General features: G+C 40.4%; 2 protein-coding genes across 5 annotated transcripts in view; both read right to left on the bottom strand.

Moving 5' to 3' along the window:
* Nucleotides 1–222: 222 nt before the first annotated feature.
* LOC119489012 (alanine aminotransferase 2-like) lies at nt 223–9,824 on the bottom strand. Of its 4 annotated transcripts, none has more exons than XM_037771113.1 (11): nt 9,488–9,824; nt 9,053–9,142; nt 8,499–8,607; nt 8,240–8,373; nt 6,422–6,665; nt 6,253–6,332; nt 6,011–6,147; nt 4,454–4,628; nt 4,172–4,327; nt 747–859; nt 223–655 (listed from the first exon to the last, which is right to left on the bottom strand). In XM_037771113.1, exons 1-11 carry the CDS (start codon nt 9,590–9,592, stop codon nt 565–567), a joined length of 1,434 nt encoding a protein of 477 aa, XP_037627041.1. In that variant the 5' UTR covers nt 9,593–9,824; the 3' UTR covers nt 223–564. The 4 variants fall into 4 exon arrangements, with proteins under 4 accessions (XP_037627041.1, XP_037627043.1, XP_037627042.1 ...); XM_037771115.1 differs by having other exon boundaries at nt 9,119–9,142; XM_037771114.1 differs by having other exon boundaries at nt 9,053–9,133.
* A 1,166-nt stretch (nt 9,825–10,990) lies between these two features.
* LOC119488024 (1-phosphatidylinositol 4,5-bisphosphate phosphodiesterase gamma-1-like) overlaps nt 10,991–20,953 on the bottom strand; it is a 36,057-nt gene continuing 26,094 nt past the window's right edge. The window contains exons 17-32 of the mRNA XM_037769174.1: nt 20,691–20,891; nt 20,459–20,578; nt 20,149–20,332; nt 18,813–18,890; nt 18,251–18,354; nt 18,077–18,173; nt 17,918–17,984; nt 17,190–17,356; nt 16,883–16,979; nt 16,560–16,784; nt 15,537–15,682; nt 15,293–15,407; nt 14,331–14,492; nt 14,067–14,155; nt 13,760–13,944; nt 10,991–12,874 (exon numbers count right to left, since the gene is read on the bottom strand). Of these exons, the coding sequence (XP_037625102.1) occupies nt 12,814–12,874; nt 13,760–13,944; nt 14,067–14,155; nt 14,331–14,492; nt 15,293–15,407; nt 15,537–15,682; nt 16,560–16,784; nt 16,883–16,979; nt 17,190–17,356; nt 17,918–17,984; nt 18,077–18,173; nt 18,251–18,354; nt 18,813–18,890; nt 20,149–20,332; nt 20,459–20,578; nt 20,691–20,891 (2,098 nt within the window). The 3' untranslated portion in view covers nt 10,991–12,813. The remainder of the gene's footprint in view (nt 12,875–13,759; nt 13,945–14,066; nt 14,156–14,330; nt 14,493–15,292; nt 15,408–15,536; nt 15,683–16,559; nt 16,785–16,882; nt 16,980–17,189; nt 17,357–17,917; nt 17,985–18,076; nt 18,174–18,250; nt 18,355–18,812; nt 18,891–20,148; nt 20,333–20,458; nt 20,579–20,690; nt 20,892–20,953) is intronic.

Here is a 20,953-nt window from a genome sequence, read left to right as displayed (position 1 = left end):
CAGAGTTTCATTCAATATATTCAGAGTTTCATTCAATAGATTCAGAGTTTCATTCAATAGATTCAGAGTTCATTCAATATATTCAGAGTTTCATTCAATATATTCAGGATTTCATTCAATATTCTCAAATTTCACATTATATACTGTATATAATAATTTCCTGAACGGCATGCCATAATATGTGTATATATATATATATATATATATATATATATATATATATATATATATAAACAAGAAGGTTTTTTTTTCATTTATAAAGATTTGTATTTGCATTTTGCAGAAAAAGAAGAGGCTTTTGCATATTTCATGCCTAAAAGGAATACATTGGCCAGAGAAGCCTACAGTCAAAGTTTGTGGGGGAAAATGTGTATCAAACTGTGAAGCAAAGAAACAAAGCATGATCTGATCTGCAGGCTGCTTGAGCCTTTAATGCTCTCAATGTGTTTGACAAGTGGCCTTCCTAAGATTGGCACTTGAGTTGAGGATCTGTCCTTCTCCACAGAGGGCTACATGTTGGGTCACAAGATTTCCCCCTGCATGTCTCCGTCCTTCACACCTCTGTCAGGCTGAGGAAGTGTGTCCACGAAGGTGAAAGGAGCCCAGGCCATCCAGGACCTCCTCTAGGGTGTCAGGAGGAACAAGGATACATAACCTGAGAGAGAGAGAGAAAAAAAACACAAAACAGTCACTTTTTGAGGAAATAGAGCATACCTGACTAATGTGTAAAACTTCATGTCTCTCACCTCAGATAGTGGTTGCCAGTTGTTTCACCATGCTGACACCCTTCTCCTAGAAGCACACCCTCCTCTTCTAGTAACATCTGACGGTACAGAACATCTGCCTCCACCTCCAATATCTAAAAGCAGAATTGTGAATATTTTCAGCATCTTCATACTGATGTACAGAATAACTTCATAATATTTTGTTTTTAAATTTTCTCAGAGCTATACTGGTAGCTGGAAATACTGATGATATGTATGTTTTAGTGTAAAACAGCAATCAGTCTATGCATTGGGAAGAACAACAGGCTGTTGTTTGTTTATATAGTATCTTTATCATATCTGTTAACATTGCTGAAGAGTCATTCCAGTGTTTATGCATGGTTTAGCTCAGTTAACAAATTGTACAGTGAACACCTAACTCAGGCATGTTAAGACCGGAAACCCCCCCTTAAGGGGGTTTCCGGTCTGTTTAAACAGGACCCATATGTCCTGTTTAATTGCACCTATGGTGCACCTTAAGTGCAATTAAACAGGCTTTACTTACCACAACAGGTTTGGTACACAGGAAACCAGTCAGGTAATCAGGCAACCAAAGCTGGCAAGGAAACATTCGAAAAGAACGTTTGGAACGCTTGACTCAGAGGAGAAAAGATGAACCGGCACAGAGACAGGGAAATACACAGGTGAGGTGAAGACAATCAGGATGGGGTAGACAATCACACAGGCAAGGCCTATCGAAGGAGGCTGAGACAAGAGCAGACACGGGTCTTGGGGTATGGGGTACCTCACATGTGCAGTGTAACTGAAGCTGCGGTCGTTGCGATTGGCTCAATTTCGGCGAGTGTAGACCAGATTTTACTGTGCATGTATGATACCCCAAAGATATGACGCGTGACCCAGCCTCTTTCAATAGGCCTTGCACACAGGCAGGAAGCACACAAGGGCAGGAAGTGAAGTATCTGATACGAGAGGAGAGGTGAGTAACACAAAATAAGACAGGAATTGATAACTGAATACTTGAGTAAAACATAACACATAACCTAAGGAGCAGGACGAGACATGACAGTACCCTGAAACACAGCTGGAACGTTGGTGAGACCAAATGCTATGCGCTAGGGGTGTCTTCCATACATTCCCCTCCCTTATCCTTACCAAATGATGTGCATTTCTTCAGTCAAGTTTGGTAAAGGATCTTGCAATAATTCAAAAGCAGATGAAATAAGAGGGAGGTGGAGAGGTAGAGAAGTGGCACAGGCTTTGTTGAACACCTCCCTAATGTCGAGGTAACAGGAGGGAACACCAGAAAGATGCGGGAAGTCAGGATCCTCCGAGGCCGGAGGAGATGGAGAAGCAGGGAACTCAGGAAGTGCTGGAGACTCAGGCAGAGCAGGAAGCGGAGGATCCGGGGCTAAGAGTGCTCCTTGGCAGAAGCTGACAGAAGTCAGGTAGAAGAACAGTCTACTCCCAATCCCATTACTTCCCCAGTAGACCAGTCCATATGAGGATTGTGTTTCTTGAGCCAGGGAAAGCCCGAGATGAGCAAATGAAGTGGGGAGGAGAAGAAGTGAAAACTCAGTGTGATGTTTGGCAGCGATGAGTTTGACAGGTTGAGTGTGATGGGTGACAGCACACAACACAGGGATTAGCCTCAATCCCCTCAGCCCCAGAATCCACCAAAGCCGAGTGAGAGATAGTCAGGAGTGAGAAGACGAGAGGAGTAGGCGAATAAAGTGGTTTGGCTCACCAGCGCCCTCCTTCTCACTGGCGAGCCTTGTGTTTTATTGGACAGGATGACAGGAAGTGGCCCAACTGGGAGCAGTAGATGCACCTACCCTCCCGAAGGCGCCCGCTGTCGCCCCTCCGGAGTAAGCCTGGCTCTGCCTAACTGCATGGGCTCCTCGGATGCAGTAGGGGGCGCTGAGGAGTCAGTCGAAGAGGGGAAACAAGGAAGAGAGTACAAGGACAAAGGTCGGCTGGCCATACGCTGCCCCCTTTGATTGGGCGGACCCACTCCCACTCTGGCTCTCTCCTTTTCTCTTTCCAGCAGACGAATGTCCATTTTAATGACAAGAGCGATGAAGTGAAGGTCCGAGGGAAGCTCTAAGGGGGCCAATTGATCTTTGATGAACTCGTTTAGCCCACACCAAAAACACACCATCATCCTTCCCCATCGACCCCCCCACCTGCACTCAGGATCTGTGAAGAGGATATGTATCGGCACTTCAGAAGGAGCCCCCCTACACTGCCCCATCACCATTCCGAACAACACTGTGTCTACTGTGGAAGCCTTCAGGTTTCCGGGATCCATTTTTTCCCAGGACCTAAAGTGGACGTCCAACACTGACACCATCGGGAAAAGGCCCAGGAGAGGATATACTTCCTGCGCCAACTCAGGAAGTTCAACCTGGCTCAGAAGCTGCAGATCCAGTTCTGTACTGCAATAATCAAAGTCTGTTCTCTGCACATCCATCACTGTCTGGTTTGGATCAGCCACCAAACAGGACAGGATCAGACTACAACGCATAATCAGAACTGCAGAAAGAAAATCATTGGTGCCATCCTGCCTTCCATTTAAGACTTATATACAGGCTAGTAACATCACTGCAGACCTCAAACACCCCGGACACAACCTGTTCCAACTTCTCCCTTCTGATAGGTGGTGCAGAGCACTGTCCACCAAAACAACCAGACACAAGAACAGTTTCTTCCCACAGGCCGCCACTCTGATGAACAGTTGACATCAGTTAAATGACACTATGTATTTGATATTTTATCGTTTAAATATACAATGATTTTTGGTAGCATGTACATATCATTGTCAAACAGGCCTATAAATCTAAGCTGCTGTATATACTGTTAACTGACTGATACAGTACATGCATACACTGTATATATCTACCTAAATCATAAAGCAACCTGTTACATTAGTCATTGCAATATTTATTGCAGCATATTTGCACCATTGCACTACTGCATCATTGTTTACACTGTATGTATGTCTTGTTTCACCTACTGGTATATATATTTACTCTTGTTTAGCTTTGGTGTCCTTGTTTTTATCTGTATTTCTATTTCTGTGTTTGTACAATGAGAGCAAAATAACCTGAGTCAAATTCCTGGAATGTGTATTCAAATATAAAAATAAAAAAACAGTAAAAGTTAATTTTGCTGTGATGGATTACAGAGCTCAAGAAATTCTGTGCAAGTTGATTTTTATATTATATGGAAATGGATAGAAAATATGACATGGTAGGCTGCAGAGAAGGTCAAAGGAGGACCAAACTTCTACGCTTTAAAAAATAGTTGGCAGTAATAGGAATTACATTATATATAGTTCTTTGTGAAATTGCTAAAACATGCAAAACATTTGGGTGTAGTTCTCCACGTCACCACACTGCACAACATTTTGTTACATGAATATAAAGGTTCTTGTAATATTTTCCCACCTTGGCCTTCTCTGTAATCTCAGATGATAAATGCAGGTGGGGATACAGGTAGATTCCCCCCATCGCTGGCTGACAGCTCATCCCCGGTAGATCATTCAGGAACTCCTGAGCCCGCTGAGCATTCTTGGACAAAATGGTCCGAGTGAGGAGAATCTCCTTTGGAAAAAAAAGAAGAATAGAGAACAGAGATTTGATTGTAAGTAGTAATACAACACAGAACAGGGACCTATGCTGTAGGTATATATGAGCGTTGATGCAGGACTCTTTAATCAGACGTGTCACCTGTGTGTATGTGTCATAGGACGGGTCTCCAGGTTTTGGCGGGTTGACCATGAGATCCAGAGCAAGCTGTCCTGTGACTGGGGTACTGATATCAGTATCTAGCAGAATATCAAGAAAATGTATCACCTCTGGGTCCATGTTGACCAACTCCATGTATCCTGCCCTAAAACCACACCTGGGACACAGAAACAGAAATGTATTTGGTCACTTGTTGCTTGCTTCTGACTTTTGCGGAGGAGGTTTGCCGTTCAAGGCTCAGCCATGGTGCTGATGAGTGTTGGGCGATTTACTTTCTCTTGGTTCTAAATGCAAAATTAAGTGATTTTTGTTTGTGTGTTTGGCTATTATTGCTTCTGCAGCAGCATCTTGTTACTATTTTGTTCCATTTTCTTCATTGTTATGCAACATTTTTCATTTTAATTAACTATTATTCAAATTATGTTTTTCAAATATTAATACTTGTGTGTGACATGAGCTGTAGACAGGGTAGGTATGTCAGAAAGCATTGAGCGACGGACTAATGTATGGGTAGTTTTACTATTTTCATGGGAATTGTTAACATAAGAATAACGGTAAACTAGATTTACCGCCTCACAGTTGTATGCCTCCGCCTACCAGACAAGTTGCAGTTTACATCCATAAATATCATCACTTCATCATTTTATCCTATTAGACATTTGTTTAAAATTGTCGCAATTAGCATTTGTGAGTTATGGCCAAAAAATGTGTTTTGTAAGGCCACAGTGACCTTTGGCCACCAAAATCAGTTCCTCCATGGTACATGTCCACAGGGGCATTTTCTTATCGGGAGGGATCGCCTCGCTTCCCAGCATTGGACTCTTGATGGGCTGCCACTAGACACAGGGCACTCGGCACTCGATTATACGTACGCTTTCCCTCGTGGGCTGCTGTTCCCAGCTTTCAAACCGGAACTAACATGGCAGCTCGTTTGGAAACTTTCTTCTCTTATATCATGAAAATAGTTCATCCAAATACGTTTCTGAAAACATTTCATGCAAAAAATAAGCCACTCAGTTACTGAATCTGTTTTTATTTTGGATCGACAACGGTTACTTTAAAAGTTTTGAGTCGTGCAGGACGCCCCTGATTTGCATAAAGTAGCCTAGACCTTAACTTTATGCCAATGATGAGCGGCCAATCTGATGCTCCATCTCTCGAATTGCACCGTCACATTACAAGAATGCATTGCACGGCTGCTCACATAGACAATGAATGGGAAGCGTGGAAAGGACCGCGGCTGTAGACATGAACCATGAGTCTAAGTGGACGTTTGTGCCAAATTTGAAGAAATTCCCTTGAGGCGTTCTTGAGATACCACATTCACAAGAATGGACTGAACGGACTGGACGGACTGGACGGACTGGACGGACGGAGAGACAACCCGAAAACCACATCCAAACCTGTCGCCGGCACAGACGCATACAAATATTAGAACGCCAGCCTCATCCTATGGATCATTGGGATCCTTGTAGCAAACACTATCAAAATTAAAGATATGCAAGCACACAAAATGCAAGTATAAGAGACAGAACTCACTCTCCCATGCAGGTGCTGGATAAAGAGTGGAAGGAGACCAACTCCACCGCTTCAGAGTACTCTTTGCCCATCTCAAACAGGACTCTCTTATAGGAAATAAACTCTTTCTCCTCTCCATACACGCTGTCCTGGTACACCTGGTGTGCAGAGGAAAGGAACTGATAGATAATGAGAGAGTGTGAGCAAAAGGTTGCCAGTTACTGTATTAAATCCCAATCTAAAGATATACACTTTGTGATTACCTCATCAACCAATAGTAAGAGTCTTTCAGCTGCGGCAAACTGAATCACTTCCTCTATTGATTTCCAGTCCTGCACATGACCTAGGAGGACAAACAGCAGCGTACACACAATGGTAAAAGCAAGGAAGTTTAAACAAGTGGCTCTAATGTAGCTACTGTATGTTGTTTACCTGTGGGGTTTCCTGGGTTGCTGATGTAAATGGCTCTGGGCTCGCAGCGCCCCTTAGCTGTCTTCAAAGCTCGGTGCAGCTCGTCCAGGTCTACAGCCCAGCCTCGGTCCTCCATCAGCTGGTACGGCACTAGTGTCACCCCGGCCTCATCCAGTAGCATTGGCAGGGTGTGTGGGCATGGCATCGGAGTCAACACGCCTGTCCGAGTCTCCCCCTCTCCGCTGGCCAGCAGCTTCACAACCACCTTAGCACAACAGATCGATACACAACTTAACTTATTTTGGAGTTTTGGCAAATACGTCAGTTATGACGTTTTACACACGGCAATAAGGCTATACTGAGATCTGTGAATTCAGCGATATCACTGTCGGACAGGGCAAGAAACACAAGCAGTCAGATGATCATACTGTTCGTTGTAAACATCCATCACAGTGTAGTCTACAGCCTGACGTCCTGGTAAGTAAGGTAAGTGGTTTAGGTCAATCTTTTTGTGAAAGTCTTTGAAAGCTTTTACTGGTTGGGTTTGACTGACCGTTCGAGATTCAAATGCATAAGGCTAGTGAGCGATAAATAATAATAGTTATGATAAGAGTAAAAAAACAAAGATTATGGTCATGTAAAACAAGTGTAACATGCTGTAGTGTTTATTATCCAGTCATGTAGGTAGGCTGTACAATTTGTCAGCATATTGAAATTTTACTTTTTATTAAAGCAGCAATAGTTGAATAAAAAAGTTATTTTCATAAAACGGTCATTATATCCTGACAGTAGTGCATGAGACAGGTAATCTGAAAAAAATCATGTGTCTCTGAGTCTTCCGGTGTCCTCCGGTGATCCTAATGGCATCTGCAAGATTTCACAGACAGGAGGAAAACAACCAATCAGAGCCGAGAAAACTCTGCCGTCTCTGAGCAGCTGTCAATCACTCGCAAACTCCGATCAAACGGTCAAACTAGGCAGCGCTGATCAAATATGAATCAATATTCTGTTACTGTAATGCCTATTTCTCGCATCAAATGTTTTCAGAAACATCTTATAGTTTACTGTTTAGCTGTAAAATGAAAAAGTTTGTGACCTGGCAGCCATGTTGAGATCAGTTGAGGAAATACCAAGCACCGCCCACCAGCTGGAATAAACTTTCTCATGTTGTTACTGAAAACATTTTATGCAAGAAAGAGGCATTACAGTAAGAGAATATTTATTCATATTTGATCAGTGCTGCCTAGTTTGACCGTTTGATTGGAGTTTGCAAGTGATTGACAGCTGCCTCCGTTGAATGAACAGCCAATAGGAACGCTCTCTCTCCGAAATGACCTGTGATTTGCCAAAGTCTCCCGTCATGAGCTAGATTTTTTTAAAGCCTGAAAACAGAGCCATAAGGAGTTAAAGAAGTCTAGTTATGTCTCAGAACACTTGAATTACAACATGCTAAAAGGTTATTCTGGAAACTATATTGAAATATGCAGGATTCATAGAGGACAATATGCTAAGGCCAATGATCTACAGAGGTCAAGTTCACCCTGAGGAAAGAAGCTTTTTCGAAATCTCTCCGTGTTGGACATCACCAATTTTTCTTATCTTCCCTCTCAAAACTCTGTTCATTTATTATTGTCATTTTGCTGTCTGAGCAAATGTTGCTAACCTGATAACTTGTCAGAATCAGAGCACTTAAAATCAGTCTCATTGAGCTTAAGTTCTCGATGAGTACGATGTTACCAAATGTCCAGAATCGTCCATATGCCTGGGATATTATTTCAGAGTGTATCTGGACAATGAATAGTGGTGAATAGTGGTATAATAATGACAGTGTGTTTATACCATCAGGGCCCTTTGAGAACCAGCAGAAATGAAGATGTCTTTGGCGTATGAAGGCACTCCACCATCTCGTCTCATGATGAACTCAGCGATGCTTTGCTTGACATGATGTATGCCGGAGGCTGCTGAATAGGAACCTGCGGAGGGATCAATCATTGGATATGATACAATATTTACTGACATTTGTCAATTACAATGCCAGTTTGTATTTTTAAAAGTTGGACACATTATACAGAAAAGGCATTGTTTAATCAGTCCTCACCCACACTTCCTCCAGCGCAGACCTCCAGGAGCCTCTGAGCCCTCTGCCTGACATCCAGAGGAAGAGTTTTTTCTTCCAGCAGCTGAGGGTGCAGACATCCTGCCAAGACCTGAGGAGGCCGGATTTAGGACAATCAATAAACTACAGAATATTTATAAATCTTTGTTTAACCAGGAATGTGCCTTACTGCATTTTTTTTTTTTTACGAGTGTCCCAGTAAAGAAATCAGCAGCACAGAGAACATGGTTACAAAAAATACAACACAAACTTATTTATAACATACGTAGATAGAATAGAAGAGAGTAATCAAGCACAACAAAACGTGTGAGATCAGAAGCATAATGTAACATTTATAACCTAAAAGCAGTCAATATACCATTGCAGTGCAATGACAACAAAAAAAAGATATGCATGGATGTAATATAATTACAGATAGAATGGATCAATAAAATCATAACACAGATAGATCTGATGATCACCAAAATTATCCCCAAAAAAATATTCTAGAAATCCTGTGAGGAGAAAAAAAAAAAGCTCAAACGATAAAAACTAACCTGGCGAACAAATGTGATGGGTTTCATTCCTGCTTTGTGGGGATCACTTGAGCTGACATCGATCACCTCTTTGAAGGGTTTCTGAGCCCCCTGAGAACATTAATGCAGGAAAGGATCAGGTCCAGTCTGGATTGAAGACCAGATTGAACACCACCATAACTTTTACAGAAATGACTTTGTTACTTTGCTATGAATCGGATTTTAATGATAAACTAGATATTCGCGATGATAAACAGGTATTTCATTGGTTTGATAGAAGTTTCTTTGATGCCTGGACTCTTACCTTTATTAGGACCACAATGGAAGTAAAACTTGGACTTCCTTGCATTTGCAGATGCCCAAAAATCACTTTTCAAATTAAAAATACTATTTCTACAGAATATACACAGATTGAGTGTGAAGCTAGATGAATAAAGATAAATTACTTGCACTTACCAGTGTGATCTCTTGTGTGATGTGTGCAGCCAGACTCTGCAGTCCATTGAGTGGTGACACTCTGATCCCCCTCACCCTGGGATTCACATGTTGCAGGGAAGACATCGTCTTTTTGCTGGAATGGTTTTATTTGGATTTCCAAAATACTCACTTAAAACGACCTTCTATAATCTGAGGAGGTTGGTCAGATGGAGAGGTTTTAGTTTTAGAAATGCACCCTTCTGCAAAACTCTTCTTGCATGCACAAGAGAAAGGTGAATGGCTAACTGGTCTATCACTGCCCTGTCTGAAAATGTCTGTGTCACCCAGCTCCCTCGTTTGATGAGTAATCCACACAATGCTCATTTTCTGCTGCACTTCAGTACAAACATCTGATTTCTAAGGTGGACTTTGTACATGTGAAACCTCTTGCATTTCTCCAGAAACACAATGAGGGTGTCAAATGCTCCTCCACTGATTTTTTTTTCAGATGTGACATTATACAGAAAGGCTTTGATATGCAGGCATTTGTTGTGCTCCATCAGCAAATGTTAAACTTCACACGTTACTTTGGACATTTTGAAATAAATAGAAAGGACCTGTAATAAACTGTTGTGAAAATAAGCTGATTGTTATGATTATTTCATTTCATATTCTTTTTAGACAGAAATGAACTACTGAAAAAACAAGTAGATCATTAAAAGTGAAAATTGCAAACTAAATATTTTTATGGGGGAAAGGTGGGGGGGTCAAAGACATAAGGCAAACATATTAACATATAGGCATATATAAACAAACATACTGTGCAAGCGCGACACGGTGACGCCTCACAGCAAGACAGCAAGAGGGCCCTTCTGTGTGGAGTTTGCATGTTCTCCCGTGTTAGCATGGGGCCTCCCACAGTCCAAAGACATGCAGGGTAGGTTAATTGTTGACTCTAAATTGCCCGTAGGTTTTAATGTGAGCGTGAATGGTTGTCTGTCTCTGTGTGACAGCCCTGTGATAGTCTGGCGACCTGTCCAGAGTGTACCCCGCCTTCACCCAATGTCAGCTGGGATCAGCTCCAGCTGAAGTGAAATATATCTGTCACCACTTTAGATTTAATATGTGAGGGTTCAAGTCGTATCCACGCAGAACCTCCGTTGTTTTGTATTTTCTCGTTGCGGTCAGCTGCGGTTTGTTTTGGTTGACGGATACGGAACGGATATGACGTCATGTTACTCAGACAACAACAATAAAAGCGGTAACTTCCTTCTACCTCCGCATAGACTCAAATGAAGCAAATATTATTGTTTCTGGCATTAAATAAATTGATTTTGAAATCGTAAAAAAAAAATCACAATACATAGGTGAATCAATTTTTTTTTTCCCATCACTAAAAATCTGTAAATTGGCTGTTCATCTGTCTCTAAAAGTAATAATGGCTTTTAATCACTCTCCTTACTGTGTAATTTCCTACTTACTTGCTGAGGTTTTGCCTCTGGTTTTGCGTCACATGTTTAAAAAAGACAGTGCAGACAGGGGTACATAAAAGAGCTTTATTAAATGGAAACTTGCACAGGATTTGTAATGCAGAGTAATAATACTGGACAGTTAGCATAGATACGGAGAGAAAACAACTTGAGTCAAACCGCCTAATACACAATGGCTATAGGCCAAGAAGACGTCCTTTGCATAGAAGTCCCCACCCAGTGCAACTGCAGCGTAGGGAGAATGAGAGAGGCTTGTGTCTATGGGGACATTTAAAGGGACACAATATTAATTTCTACATAAAGTTACAGTATCTTCAATCTGAAGTCCATTATCATTCTCCTAGTATGTTCTGTCATCTATTAAAACAGGATCTACACCAGTTTGATAAATAAAAGTTATATACAATGAGAAATTTGACAGGGGGATGATGGGAAGGTAAAGTCACTACAGGGAGGGAGAGGGGCATTAATAGATATGAAGCCATGCAGTGGGTCCATTTGAAGCTGTTTTTTTTGGCAGATCCAGGATCAGTTGAGCCACATCTGTTGATTAGAGCCAGATGATGGGAACTGATCCTGGTCGGGTGGTTCAGATGTGAGGCGAGAAGTAAAAGAGTGCTTTGCCAGTTTTCTGTGATAGCCCTTGTTTGTCATGTGTGTGTGTGTGTGTGTGTGTGGCCGACTGTAACAAACACACCTGCGTAGTGTTTGTCACCTTGTCCCCTATGAAGGAAATATCCAGCGGGTGCTGTGAGAACTGTTCTCGTTGAAGTATAGATACATTTAGAGCCCTTTGAAGAAGTTTTAAAAATCTTGTCTGTGTGGTTTGGTGAGGAGTTGTTTGTCCACATTGTGCTCTCCTGTAGAACAGGAACATGTGTGTCAGGAGCCCCTCGCCACCTGGGGTGTAGAGTTCATGTGATCGCCCAAAAAAAAAGACTTGGTCTTGATTAGGAGGAACAGACTTCAGTTTTAAAATCCCTTTAAAACCCATTTCATGAGTAGTGGTCCGAGCCAAAACGAGTGGATTCCACCTCCAGTTTGTTAGTAGTTCTCCCTTAAAGGGACACTATTCCAGTTGTAGAGAAAGTTTCATTTTACTTTGTTAAACACTAGAGTAATTAAACTCTAAAAAGCACAACATCAAAGGCACATACGTGATATTAACTTGCTACGTGTGCACACTGCTCCCTTTTTTCCCATCCAAATAGTTTTTTTAATTCCATCCATTTGTGTAACCTGAGTTTTCTTCTCCCTTTTATATCCTGTATTTCTTACTAAAGACCAAAACACAGTAAGAGTGAACTTGATGAGCTTCAGTTCAGTTGTGTGTGGCATGTTATACCACCATCTACACTAAAAAGTTCCAGTTTCTAAAAGGTGGCATCTTTAAATAGCTTGTTCTTTCTGACAAACAGTCCAACATTTATGATCACATAACACAAAGAAAAGCAGCAAAAGTTTGGTATTTTTGCTTGTAAAAAAAATTGTTACAGGTAAATTTTCTGACTATCATGATAGTGAAATTCAGAATTCTGACCCTTCACCTCTCCTGTCTGTGTGAAAACATCAGAAGAAAGCCATCTCCAGTTTGCTCTTAATGTGTTTCAGCCGTAAGTCCATGATTATTTGTATAGCTTAGTTTTGTGAGGTTTTATTTTGAGTCCATGAGATGCTTCGCTCTGTAACTTTTTTGCTCTGCTGTTAGTCCAGCATGGTGCTATAAAGTCTCACATCTTATTGTGAAAGAACATGTTATTTCCAGTTATAAATGGATAGCATGTCGCTGCTGTAAAGAGCCTGCTGTCTTCTCAGGCTGTTGCTGTACAGCTCTGGTTTGTATCGGAGTGTAGCGCTCCCTGGTGAACGGGAGGATTAGCTGCGCTTTGCTGTCACCTGCTGCCTCAGCTTCTCCCTCCTCTTCTTCTCCATCAGCCTGGAAAAGCAGACAAAAAAATATATATTTCGTGTGTGAAAGGTTCTGTTGTATGTACGTGTGTGTTCTGCTGTCATACAATGTCATCCCAAGCCTGCATTTGTGGACATTTATCAGTCTTCAGATGAGAAAATTCTTGTTTTAGGATTACATGTCGATTGTTACAATGGAGTGTTTAAATCAAGTTTAAAGTTAAACCTGCAACAGGCGAGAGAGAGGTAAATTTAAAGGAGATGCAAATATTTGAAGCAGTGCTACTGTAATAATTAAATAATAATAATAAACAAAAAAGAATGAGAAATAACTAAAAATAAAATATTATATTATATAGATACATATGTATACTACTAGTAATGCAAAATTATAAAATAATTTAAAAGAGCTGAATCAAGCTCCAGAGCGTTGTAAAGTCCAAAAGTGAAAAATTATTGAAAAACAAAAGATGTAATCATTTCCAAAATTCACAAACAAAATATTCTGCTTAAATCCATATTTGTTGACCTTTCAAAAACGTTCCCACTGTGATACCGGTTTGCTCTCCCGCTTGCTGCACACAAAGGGAGGCAGGCACTGACAAATCATATTCAATAAAGGAATTTAATTTAATAAAAACATATTTAATCCGATCAATTATTTTATTCAAATTGAGGATTTTGTTTGAGCATTTTTTTAGGGTGATGACGTCTAAAAATGTCTAAAAAGTGAAGCCCTATGATTAATATTCTGGCACGACTAATTAATCTACTTATCGTTTCAGCATTAACAACAAATAACGTACTATAATAAATTAAACGTGGAATTTAAATGTCTGCCTACACAAATTAATCAATACATGCTTCTTTTCTAAATTTTTTTCCTCAGTGTGTGTGTTATGTGATCAGTGACCTGCGGTTTCGGGCCTCCACCAGCTCACTCAGCTGGTCCTGAGCCGCTCTGAGCTCCTCCAGACTCTGCTGGTAGCCGAGATCTCCTGAGCCCGACCTCTCCAGGAGGGAAACCTGGTTGGACAGCTCGCTGGTTCGATCCCGCAGCCGCTGGATGGACATGTACAGGTTCTCATCGTCTTCCTCCTGCAGCCACAGTGAGGAAGGGTGAACGGCAAGACAAATGTAAGTTATGATCATTTATTAACTTTCAGTAGAATTTCTCTGTATCTCTCCGTGTGTGTCCTCTTCCCTAAACACTGGTTTACCTTTGCATTGACGATCTCTATATGGACCAGAAGTGATGCCAACTCCAGCTCTTCACTGTAGCTGTTCTTCAGAGGGATGCTCCTGTAGCCTGACAACATAACATAGTATGGTATATACTGTAAGTATATGGTAGTTTTAGTCTTGGCCTCCTCCCTCAGACCAACAATTACTGTTGGCTTTTTTAAATACTTCACCATGACATTACATGTAAACAAGGATTTTGCAGAATCAGCCAAAATCAGTATGAGTTATTCCACATTCACCTGTTCGTAGCAGACGGACAGGGTAGGTCGCCTGTGCCAGGAAGTTAGGATCACTGAACATGTCCTCCTCATAGACAGTGAGGCGCAGAAAGGGGAAGGTGGGGTTGTGGATGTCAAACACAAACTGCTTCTGCACCCACACAGGATTCAGACCGTTATCAGCTGGGAGGGTCAGGAGGAGACAGTCAGTACACAGCCAGTGAGCACTGCACTCCCAGTGCACATATTACAGCATGAATGTTAAATCACAATGTGAGTCAAATCAATTGTGACCACGAGGCATCAGCTGTCTTACCCACAACATAATATAATACGATTTTTTATTACTTTTTCAGGACATTTCTATGACACTTTTTAAAGATTTTTTTGAAATGCTATACTATGACTTTCTGGCTTTTTAATTACATTTCTATGGCATACTATACTCAGACTTTTCGACATTTTTATGACACTTTATGACTATTTTTAAAGACTAGTATTTTTTTTTACTTTTTTGAAATACTATACTATGACTTTATGATTTTAGTTGTTTAGTTGTTTAGTTAGTTAATGACATTTTATGGCATACTATACAATAACTTTAATTATTTTTTAATTAAATTTTTTCGGCATACTGTACTATGACTTTTTTGACATTTTATGACACTTTTATAACTTTTTTCGACATACTATAATATGGCTTTTTTATGACTTTTCAACAGACTTTATGTTGTGACTTTTTAATGACATTTTTATAGCATACTATATTATGGCTTGCTGACTTTTTTTTATTTTTTCGACATATACTATGATTTTTTGTCATACTATACTATGACTTTTTTCCGAGATACTATACTATGACTTCTTTAAAAAATTTTCGACTTACTATACTATGACTTTCCATGACTCTTTTTATGGCATACTATATGTGTATAAAAATGTGAATCAAATCAATTTTGACCACAAGGCAGCAGCCGTCTTACCTACGACATCCGTCTTGCATTTGCAGCTGTCGTAATCAGCTCCACAGATATCCACCTCCACAAAGGGACAGACAATGCTGCGGCCATTTTTAGGCAGATGACGCGCTCCCAGCACCTTATCCAGGAACAATGGAAGAATGTGAAAAGCAGGTACAATACTGAAAATGTTTAAGTGTGACAAGACTGTCTACCAAAATGAATTTCACTAGTAGTTCAATACTTGTCCTTCTATGATCAATCTGACCTGTAACTGGATGGTGATTGGCTCCACATGTAAGGTGTCCTTGTCGAAAGGGTCAAAGGTGTCGTCTCTCATGACATCAGGCTGGGGAACAAAGCCGCTGGCACCTCCCAGCATGAACAAAGCCTGGTTCAGCTGCATGGGTTTATCTACACATACACACATAGTAACTTTCATATTCATTCGGTACAAATTTGTTTTTGTCTTACAACTGACATCCTCAGTGTTAAGAGCCTGTTGCTGCAACATGTGATGGATTTTGGTCCAGGGAACCTGGTTGTCCTCCCCAAAAGAGAGTTTAACCTCAGTAAGACAAAAACTGATGATGCGTTTGGGTACTCCTTGTCACCTTTTAACATTACATAACGTAAACATTTTAATGATTACCACCAGGAAATTGCTATTTTTTTTCTCTCACATTGTTTGATTTGAATTTGTTTTTTTCCCCCAAGTTTCTATTCTGTTAACCATCCCTTGATTGTTATTATACAATATAGTATATTGATCAGTCTTCCTGGTGGCTACTTTATTGTAGGCATTTGAAACTGGAGGGAAAATGTGATGATTAGGGTTAACTTAATCACCTAATCAGGAGATGGACACATTTTTAATATAACACTGTAAATGCATCTTTAAGTTACAAAGACAAGCAGAAAATGTTGTCAGTTTTGTGAATAAGTTAGCGCTACTTAACTAGTATTTAGCAACTTGCTTAGCTTCAACACTGCTAATTTCAAATTCTAATATTACAACAGTTTTATAGTATCTCTTTATTGGTTTATTTTTTCTCATTTCTGTCAGTTTTATGAATATGTATCTGAGATGAGTAAAATAAAATACCTGCTGAATCAACTTAACACCTTACCCTGGCTCTCTGTAAAAGCCTCTAAGCTCTATCTCTGTGTGAAATGACTCACTCTGTGCAGAGAAATGTTTATGTCTCTTTGTGTACCTGATTGCTACTATGTGTACTTCTCTTATTTGCTTTGACTTTCTCTAAAAGTGCACATATACTTGTACACTGACCTGGGGTCTGGAAATTGAGTGCAACCAGCTGGGAGCCACAGAGCCACATGGGGAGCGGATCGTAGTTGGACGAGTCCAGCCTCTGTCCTCGGGGATAAACTCTGGAAAGCTGACGGTGGTTGTACCGCAGGAAGCGTTTCCCTCTGCTGCGTGTCGCAAACTTCTCTGCCTTTGTCTCCGGGAAAGAGGACATGTCCCGGTAACATGCCCTCTCTGTCCCGATCTCTGGAAGTAGCAGCAAATAAAAAAAAAAAATTGAACACACAATTAATCACACCATTAAAGTGAGGCAAGAGGAGAAGAGAGAGCAGTTTGATGCTTACTGTCTTCATTGAAGGGGACGGGTCTGCAGTAGACCACGAGCTCAGACAGCTCCACCGCGATCTTCTTCCTCCTCTCCATTTGCTTCTCCTCCTGCATCTGTCACCATGGAGATAAGCCAATATACAACGTATGTTACAAATATTGGTTGAGAACGCACCAATAGTCACAAAATTAAATTTGGATTAAACTTTACATTGTCTTTAATAAAATGTTATAATAAATTAAAGTTAAAAAATTCAGATGGAAGTGTTGCTATCAGGAAAATTATTTTCAGGATTTAATTTGTATCACTTTGGTCGTACTGACCCGTGCATCAGCATTCTGTGTGGCCTCTCTGATCTTGCCAACCCAGGTGGTCACGTCTTCCATACTGTCGGCTGCCACATCCAGGGTCTGAACCGGTTGAGACGACAGCTGCTGGGACTGGATTGTGAACACGTAGGGACGAGAATTCTTCCCGTCCTTATGCACCACTGGACGGATGCAATACATGGAAGTCGAGATGATGGGAGGAAGAGGAAGGGTCAGAGAGAGTTTGATGTGAGAAGGCAGTTTTTGAGAATTGATAATTAGATGTTAGCCTTTAGGCAGTTTCCTACGAGGGCCAACGGATAACAACAAAACACTGTGTTGATCCACTAATAGAATTTAAATATAGTTTAGCCCAAAATAGTGAAGTTTGCAACATTTTGTATAACTGCAATAAATTAAAGTAGAGAGTCTGAGGGACAAATGTGAGTATTTAAAGTGAAAATATTGTACAGTTTACACAAAAATGGAGATAAATAAGTTTACAAATTTGTTATTATTCTTGAATTTTGTTAGATTGTAAGACATTGATAAAGAATTCCTATTTGCTTTTACATAATGTGCAGCTTTTGGTAAGATGTCTGGGTTAAATTGCATAATTTAAATAGGCTAGTCACACTTAAAAAAACATGATAATTGGCCTAAAGACAATCTGATCAGTCCCTCCCTAATCATCTGACAGAACATACCTCTGGTTCAGAAACAGGTTTGTTTATGGGACTCACCGACACTGCAGGTGGGTACATCAATGAAGCCCTTGAGGAATGTTCCAAGAGGACTGTTCTCTGTGGACTGAGACAACAGAATAATACAAAACAAGATTTATTATGATTGAAAAAGCAAGCTGATCATTTGACATTCTTACAGCTAGAATTAGAGCTCACTGCTTCATCCAGCTCTCTGGTGGGAGAACTGGGAACCTCCTCCACGTAGTTTGCAGGAAACCACAGCTGTTTCTTTCCTCCGTAGTCACCTCGCCACCTAAAGAGACAACACAAGGTTCATGACAAGCTGCTCTCAATGTGAAGGAGGTCACATGTACACTGAGATTCACTCACCAGCCGCCCTCCTGCTTGTCCACGTTGAGGATGAGCGCCTGTTTGGGGAAACAGAGCTCGTCTTCCCTCTGAGCTCGATAGTCATACAGAGCTTTGACCGTACACTGAAACACACAGCAGTAAAGGACACCATCAGTCCGTCTGCCATAGTGTAGTTTGAGATACGACCACTGGGGGGTGCCGAGGTCAGAAAGATTAAATGCTATACATGGAGGCTTTGAGGGTTTCCATTTCCACACTCAAAAACATCTCTTTCCTCATTCAATGTGTCTTTCCTCATTTCATTTTGTTCTCTTTTCCTTTAACTAATCTGAAAGCACAAAAATCTAATACCAATACTTATATTTTATAGTACAAAGTTGAATGCAAATATCTATTGTACTTTGTACTTGTACTGCAATGGATTGTGTAATTTATTGCTGATGATTATTTTAAAAAGTCTACCCATATTAACTTTCAGGGTAATTGAATCTGCTAATAATATACTAGATGATGAGATAGATAATTATTGAATAATCACTGATTAAAACTGGAGGTTCACAGTACAAAAAGTCTCACTTACCCGTGCTGTGGGCATCTTATTGGCCTCCACGTAGAAATGAGGAGTGCGGACCTCATACAGCGCGCCGTAGTCAAGCTCCTGAAAAATGAACAACAAATAATAGTTACTCCTGTAGTTTAATGCTGCTATTAAATTGCTAACTGGACATGTATGAAGGTTATACAACAGCAATCTTAAACATAACCAGTCGTGATATTTATGTGGTGCATGTAAGAATTACCCTTTACTGCTACATACATATTATTGTCATAGACAAAGTATAGTATTCCGAAAAAGTCAAACTATAGCGTGTCATAAAAATGACCTTGTAAGGTAGATCATAAAAAAGTCACAGTATAGTATGTAAAAAACATGTCTTGCAAAATGTCATCGTACAGTATGTCTAAAAAAAGAGTCATAAAAAAGGCACAGTATAATATGCCATTGAAAAAATAATAATATTTTATCTCTTAAAATAGCCTTAGTAGTATGCCGTTAAAAAAGTCATAGTATAGTATGCGATGAAAATTCATGACGTAGTGTATTGAAAAAAATCAATGTACAGTATGTGAGAAAAGTTCATATTGTCATGCGTCAAATTTTTTTTAAATGTCATTGTATATTATGTCAAAAAAGGTCATAGTACAGTATGTTGAAAAAAAACTCATAGAAAAGTATGTCGAAAAAAACTAAAATGTAATATAGTATGTCAAAAAAAGTCATACTATAGTCTGTCGGAAAAAAAACTTAAAAGTATAGAAGGTCGAAAAAAGAGTGAAAAAAAACACATATAGCATTCCGAAAAAAGTCAAAACAAGTCATAGTTTATTATGTCGAAAAAAAGGCATAGTATAGTATGTTGAAAAACAGTGATATTATAGTATGTTGAGAAAAAAGTCATGTATAGTATGTCAAAAAAATAAATGAGTACTAGTATAGTATGTTGAAAAAATAAAAAAGTCATAGTATACTATGTCGTAAAAAAAGTCATAGTATAGTATGTTGAAAAAATAAAAAAGTAAAAGTAGAGCATGTAAAAAAAAAGTCGTAGTATAGTATGTCGAAAAGAGAGAAAAAAAAATCATGGTATGGTATGTCGAAAAAAGTCCTGCTATAGTATGTCAAAAAAATTTAGAAAAGTTGTAGTATAGTATATCGAAAAAATTAAAAGTCATAGTAAAGTAACTGAGCCTGCTACAACCTCCAAAAGATCAATGGCAAAGAAATTAGTGCCGTTAAAAAGAATTTGCATTTGCGTTAACTTTGACAGCCCTATTGGAAACCACTGGATGTTTGTGAAACTGACAACAGTAATGTAGACTTGTAATATGTGAGTCTTGAGCTGCGTCAGACTCACCGTGGTGCCCATGCGGTCCAGAGTGTCCTCGTTGATGGGGTAACGGAGCCTCATCTTGCGATACAGAGGATGTTTCTCATAGTAGCTCACGAGATCGACGAGACTCTCAAACTCTGCCGAGCTGCCCAGCATGAAGAGACGGCCTTCCTGCTGAATACGACAGTGTTTGATCTTCCCCTCCGCCCTGCAGAGAGATGAACAGAGAAAGAGACATGATTTAGTTTTGGTGGGTTTTAAAATGAAACTTACAAAACAGATGAGTTAATGTTGTCGTCGTGTAATTGTCCCTCGGTGTGCGTTGGTTTTCTACCTGAAGGAGATGGCGAAGGAGTTGTTCTCGCTGCGTTTTCGCACCAAGAAAGCTCCATCTCTGGGGACACGCATCAGCATGTGTTCAGCCTGAACCCGGGACAGACTGGAGTGGTACCACCTGGAGAAAACAAAAACCATCTATTCAGCAACTGATGAAGTGTTTTCTCCTCCACTTTAACACAAATCAAAAGAGAGAGAGTGCGACATCTTTGCAGATATCGATCACTCACTCTCTGCTCTCGTGTGCGTTGGGCTGAGGCACGGGGCTGCCCAGCCTCATCTCAAACTCGTTGCAGCGCAGAGGCGTGTCTCTGTAGTGGCAGATGAGGCGGTAGAGGCTGTCAAACACCAGGTTGTCAGTTAGGTAGAAGCGGGTGGAGCCGGACTCCTGACGGGAATGGATCCTGCAGTGCTGGACTCGACCGGAGCGCCTGGAGGAGGAGGAGGAACAGGAGGCAGTTATCGAGATGATCTTAAGTCTGTCATAAAACTC

The sequence above is a fragment of the Sebastes umbrosus genome, chromosome 5 (assembly GCF_015220745.1).
Source record: "Sebastes umbrosus isolate fSebUmb1 chromosome 5, fSebUmb1.pri, whole genome shotgun sequence".
NCBI classification, from domain to species: domain Eukaryota; kingdom Metazoa; phylum Chordata; class Actinopteri; order Perciformes; family Sebastidae; genus Sebastes; species Sebastes umbrosus.
This window is presented reverse-complemented; position numbering and strand designations above follow the sequence as displayed.

What these genes read in the sequence shown, in the direction of transcription:
- LOC119489012 (XM_037771113.1), bottom strand. Translation starts at nt 9,592, where the DNA reads ATGTCTTCCCTGCAACATGTGAATCCCAGGGTGAGGGGGATCAGAGTG. An exon ending in TCCAGCACCTGCATGGGAGA is followed by an intron (nt 4,629 to 6,010) that starts GTGAGTTCTGTC and finishes TCTGTGTCCCAG; the next exon opens with GTGTGGTTTTAGGGCAGGAT. An exon ending in CCTATGACACATACACACAG is followed by an intron (nt 4,328 to 4,453) that starts GTGACACGTCTG and finishes TTTTTTCCAAAG; the next exon opens with GAGATTCTCCTCACTCGGAC.